The sequence below is a fragment of the Papaver somniferum genome, chromosome 9, assembly GCF_003573695.1.
Source record: "Papaver somniferum cultivar HN1 chromosome 9, ASM357369v1, whole genome shotgun sequence".
NCBI lineage: Eukaryota > Viridiplantae > Streptophyta > Magnoliopsida > Ranunculales > Papaveraceae > Papaver > Papaver somniferum.
The window spans coordinates 87,623,804-87,628,941 of NC_039366.1; the positions used below are offsets into that span (position 1 = coordinate 87,623,804).

At 37.9% G+C, this 5,138-nt stretch overlaps 1 protein-coding gene and 1 pseudogene across 1 annotated transcript; one reads left to right on the top strand and one right to left on the bottom strand.

The window, feature by feature from the left end:
* Positions 1 to 619: 619 nt before the first annotated feature.
* On the top strand, positions 620 to 3,550 carry LOC113312243 (annotated as a pseudogene).
* A 728-nt stretch (positions 3,551 to 4,278) lies between these two features.
* On the bottom strand, positions 4,279 to 4,938 carry LOC113310399 (probable 2-oxoglutarate/Fe(II)-dependent dioxygenase). Its single transcript, XM_026559067.1, has 2 exons — positions 4,538 to 4,938; positions 4,279 to 4,441 (listed from the first exon to the last, which is right to left on the bottom strand). The coding sequence occupies exons 1-2, from the start codon at positions 4,766 to 4,768 to the stop codon at positions 4,304 to 4,306; spliced, it is 369 nt and encodes a 122-aa protein (XP_026414852.1). The 5' UTR covers positions 4,769 to 4,938; the 3' UTR covers positions 4,279 to 4,303.
* Between the last annotated feature and the right edge of the window lie 200 nt (positions 4,939 to 5,138).

Below are 5,138 nucleotides of genomic sequence, written 5' to 3' on the forward strand. Positions count from 1 at the left end.
AGTTCTATTTTGTTGTTTTTAGATTTGTTTTTTCGTATGAAACAACAGTACGTATATCCTGTATTGACAGAAACCTAGCTTATTTTGAATGAAGAAGAACAAGATGGTGCATCGTTATGATTTACGAGGAGAATATTTGTTTTCTGTTTCCAGGTATGCTTTCTAATCATCTTGTTTGATTATTTTGTTCGGTTTTTCTTCTTTTGATTTGTTTTTTTGATTGTATTCTGATAATCAAATCGATTTGATTGACGCTTTTATGGTTTTTAGGTTTGTTACAGTTGTTTTACGTGTATGAATTGACAGTACATATATGGCGTACTGATACAAAACTCTTCTAATTTTGTTTTATTTGAAGTTTTTCTAATTTTTTTGGTTCGATCCATGAGTATGTATGTATAATACTGATAGGAAGTGCTATTTGCTGTGTTTTTGCTCCTATTTTAATCTTACCCTTCAGTACTTATGTGAAATACTGTAATATGTCTTTCGATTCTCTTATTTTTCATAGATCTGTCACATGTTGTTGTCAGTTGACTTGTAGTTCATGAATCTTCAGTACATATATCGCATACTGATAGGAAGTGCTCCTTGTTATGTTTAAGGAGAAGTGAAGAAGATGCAGGCATACAGTGGAGCTGCAATAATGGGTGCTGCTGTACAACAACCCAATCTTTTTACTAAAGGTTATTCAACTTTTTTTTCCCAAGTTGGGTACTACTACTGCGGATAGATTACCTTCTCAAGTTAGGTTTAGTCCGTGAAGCCTTGTAAAGCAGCGTCTTCTTCAATCGAAGGGAGCTTGGTTACAGGAAGACCACCATCTTCTGTATCAGTTCCTATTCCTGAGATGGGAGGTAATCTAAAAAGAAGAATTTTTGAATGATTTTTTGTTTCTGTTGTAGCATTTGTTGTTATTTGAATTTTAGAATGAGTTTTAATAGCACTTGCAAGCATTTTTGAGATGCCCGTTTCCTGTATGTAATCGGAATGCTTGAGCATTTGTAAATGGTATGATCCAGTATCAAACCAATAAGGAATCGGTTAGTGTTCTTAAATGTTCTAATTGGAATTCGTAAGCTTTTCGGTTGTTTATTGTTCTTTCATTTTACCCTTCTTTGAGATGTTTGTTTTGGTCTATGTATTAGATTGGTTATCTATTATCAAACCTAGTACTAATCTGATTTGGGTAGGCTTCAAAAGCCTAACGATAGCCTGGGTTGTGAGCCTGGGCTGTTCGCTAGATACCAAAGTGAATGAATAAGAATTATCAATCATGTGTTTTACCTGCATTCGTTGACTGGAAGAAATACCTAACGAGTTTCATGCCTGATGTCTTTTTGTATTTTGTTGTATTAGGTAATGAAAGAGGTTTTCTAGACCGTAATTTGAGTGAGGAAGACCCTGAAGTACGTTCAATAATTGATAGTGAGAAGAATCGTCAGTTTAACAGCTTGGAGCTCATTGCTTCAGATAATTTTACATCTCGCGCAGTGATGGAAGCTGTGGGTTCTTGTCTCACAAACAAGTATTCAGAAGGGCTTCCTGGTAAAAGGTAAAGATGGTGCTTAATGTTGTATTTTTTCCCTGTATTTGTATTGAAATGCATTTGATCATTTCATTCTGCAATGTAGGTACTATGGTAGCAATGAGTACATTGATGAGCTAGAGACACTTTGTCAACAAAGGGCTTTGGCTGCATTTCACTTAGACCCAAAGAAATGGGGAGTTAATGTCCAACCTCTGTCTGGTTCTCCTGCTAACTTTGAAGTTTACACTGCACTTCTCAACCCACATGACCGTATTATGGTAAGTTGAGGCCTCTTTTTCTTTCTCTCCAATTATTTGAAATCAGTTTTGAACCCCTAAGGGATGTAATCAACTCTCCTTTCAAAATATGGGGTTGTATTAATTTGTTCATGTAACTGGCACAGGGTCTGGATATTCCTCATGGAGGTCACTTTTCACATGGATTTATGACTCCTAAAAGACGGGTATCCGGGACTTCGATTTATTTTGAATCGATGCCCTACCGTCTTGATGAATCAACAGGTGCTGCTCTGCATTCTTATACTGTGTAATGACTATGTGGTCTATTGTTGTTCATTTATAATTCGTTGATAATTTGCATTCATTACCAAATTCACTTGCAGGCCTTATTGATTATGATATGCTTGAGAAAACTGCCACCCTCTTTCGACCAAAACTCATCATTGTTGGTGCTAGTGCTTATCCTCGTGATTTCGATTATCCTCGAATGAGAAAGGTATACACATATCTTTTGATTGTCAACAGTTGTGATTCTTAGTAATCAGAGAATCAGACTAGTTAACCCATTACGCACACCTAATTCCCTTTCCTGCTATGTTTCTTGAAGATTGAAAATTCTGTTGGGGCTTTTCTCATGATGGATATGGCTCACATAAGTGGTCTCGTTGCTGCATCTGTACTTGCCGACCCATTTGAATACTGTGATGTTGTAACAACCACTACTCACAAGGTACACCTAGTCCCATTCATGAAGTCTGCAAGACTGCAACTACTGACACCAACACAAGCAGCATTTGTTTTTATTGGTTTATTGGATACATACTCTATATGTAAGCAGTGAGGCAGATACATACTTAGATTTGTACGTAGTGTAGCAGATATGTACTCAGATTTGTAAGCAGTGTACCAGATATGTACCCAAATTTGTAAGCAGTGTAGACACACACGTTTGGTAGTAATGGGTATTATGGACATTTCCATGTTTTAATTAATTTTGGACCTCCGGATAAAAAAAAAATCCGGTTGGACCCTACTATAAATAACTATATGGGCCTAGGACCAAACAAGAAATTTTCCATATCCTATATGATATCCAAGCTGACCCAAGCCTGGCGAGGTTAATCTCGGGCTTTACAAAGCTTTTATGGGTAGTTACCCGCCTGAATATATTTGTTCTAGCCAAATAGATTAAATAGTATGTGTCATGGTCATTCTTTAGACGGTAAAAGTTCTGTTCCGTTTTGTACACAGAATACTTCAGTACTTGACGCGTTCAATCTCAGACACGTGGTTTACATCAATTACCAGAATTTGATGCATATGCATTCCTTTTCAATCGGATACTGTGGTATTAGGTCGAGTTACATGGCATGACAAAAGTAAATAAATGAAGGAAGTTGAAGAAGATGTTATCTGATTGTTCTGTGTTCAAATATCTGACTGCACCTATTTTATGCATCCCAGCATCCAAGAATTGGAGGACGTGGTCTGATTGGTGGCTGTGAATTACTTGACGAAAATCGTGTGGAGTGAGTATACTATCTGCAGTTAATTGTCTTTAAATTATTTCAAAAACTCTAGCTTTCCAAACATCAAGCATGGAACTAAGCTAAACTTGACCCATGGCGTATTGAACTAATATTCATTATTTGTTGATGATCACAGGAAATGGCTAACTCCTGAGGAGGCTGAATTAGTGCAGAGGTTTGATCCGTCATCCAGCCTTGATACAATTGGTTTTTTCATTGCCAAGTTCAGTGTTGGCCAGAAAGATATATGAGTTCGATGGGACTATATTGTGCAACACTCACGTCGTAATTGAAGGCTTATATTTTGTTCCAAGATTAATCTAATCAGAGTTGTTAGTGTTGCGACGCCATCCCAATTATTATTATCCTTTTGACGAGGATTCTGAAATAGCTTTTTGTAATTTTAGAACTAAGAACACTAGTATATTTTTCCATAGGGGAAAGTAATTAATATGTTTACTGACAGTACTCTGTAGGTGGAAACATTTGTAGAGGAAAGCAGGTTTATCAATACAAATACTAAACAAGCGGCTAACACATTTAGGCAAAGTAAATCAAAGCGTGATTCTTTTTTTTATCTTTTTTATTTTTTAATGCTGCAGTTGCACACTTATTCTTTTGAAAACTGCCTTAGATAAGTTCTTGCTTGGTCAATAGGTGAGCACCTCACCTGAACCCTATCACTTCCTACTATGATGGGATCGAGTATTAAAATGATACACAAAAAGGGCATCCAGCTACAAGAACCACTGAAGCACCCAATTGAACCAAAATTACCCAACTCTGAAGTGCCACTCTGTGAAAAAAACTCTGACTCGTTTGATAGGAAACATTCTAATTTCATTGTACTGTGCCTTCAATCATGCAGTGTCATTGACTCCAAAACCTTCTTCAATCCTCATGCAGTAGGGATGATTTTCCTTGGAGTTTCCGAGAGAATAGTTTCTTTAAGAGAACCTCACAAGACTCGACCCTTCCGAACAATGCCGGTGTTTCTGGGGTGATCATGCTACTATGCTAGGTAATGGACCTATTTCTGAGTCTAGTTTAGGGTAGTGAAATGTTGCAACTGACAGCCTCTCCTTCGTTGAGTTTATTCTTCCCCGATGCTCGACGCTATGATAGAGCCCGTTAGTCAATATCTTTCAAAAGAAAGCAAGAAAACAAAGTTAGAGAATAGTCAAAACCAGTACATAATAACTGAGAATAACTTCTTTCGGCAACCTTTTTTGATTTACCTCCATAACGTCTCCAATATTGGCTATGAAAGCATTGTGTAGAGGTTTGACTGTAACCCATTCCCCTTTGTTTCTTATCTGTAATCCTTCCACTTCATTAAGTTGAAGGAGGATTGTCAAACCACCAAAGTCCGAGTGTGGCGTAACGCCCATGACGAGGTCCGGTTGAGGGCAAGGAGGATAGTAATTCATCCTGATTGATTGCATCCCACCTTCAAAAACTTCTGTCATAACTCCAGCCTCAATTTTTAGAGTTGTTCCCAAATCCAAAGCCTTTTCCAGTAGCAAGTACTAGGTCGGCTAGAGAGTATCTAATAAAAGTATAACATAGTTTTACGCCGGTTTGTCAAGCCTTGCACAAACCGCACTACGTCAGGCAAAATACTTGACGCTACCTGCGCCGTGTTTTGTTTTGTTTTGGACCAGATGAGAAGTAATCACCGTTTTAATGGGATTACGAATTCTCGACCATTAATGCGGATATACTTACATCCTGTCCGTGTTGCAGAAGCTACGGGGGGAAACCCCTTCACAATTCTGCCAACTGCAGCGCTACAGGGGTTCCCCCTTCACAATCTGCAGGGTTTCCTTTACGTGTGCG

Bases quoted from the DNA above. Each gene is read 5' to 3' on its own strand.
- LOC113310399 (XM_026559067.1), bottom strand. From the start codon at position 4,768: ATGACAGAAGTTTTTGAAGGTGGGATGCAATCAATCAGGATGAATTAC. The intron at 4,442-4,537 runs GTAAATCAAAAA...TTCTTTTGAAAG, and splicing joins ATATTGGAGACGTTATGGAG to ATATTGACTAACGGGCTCTA.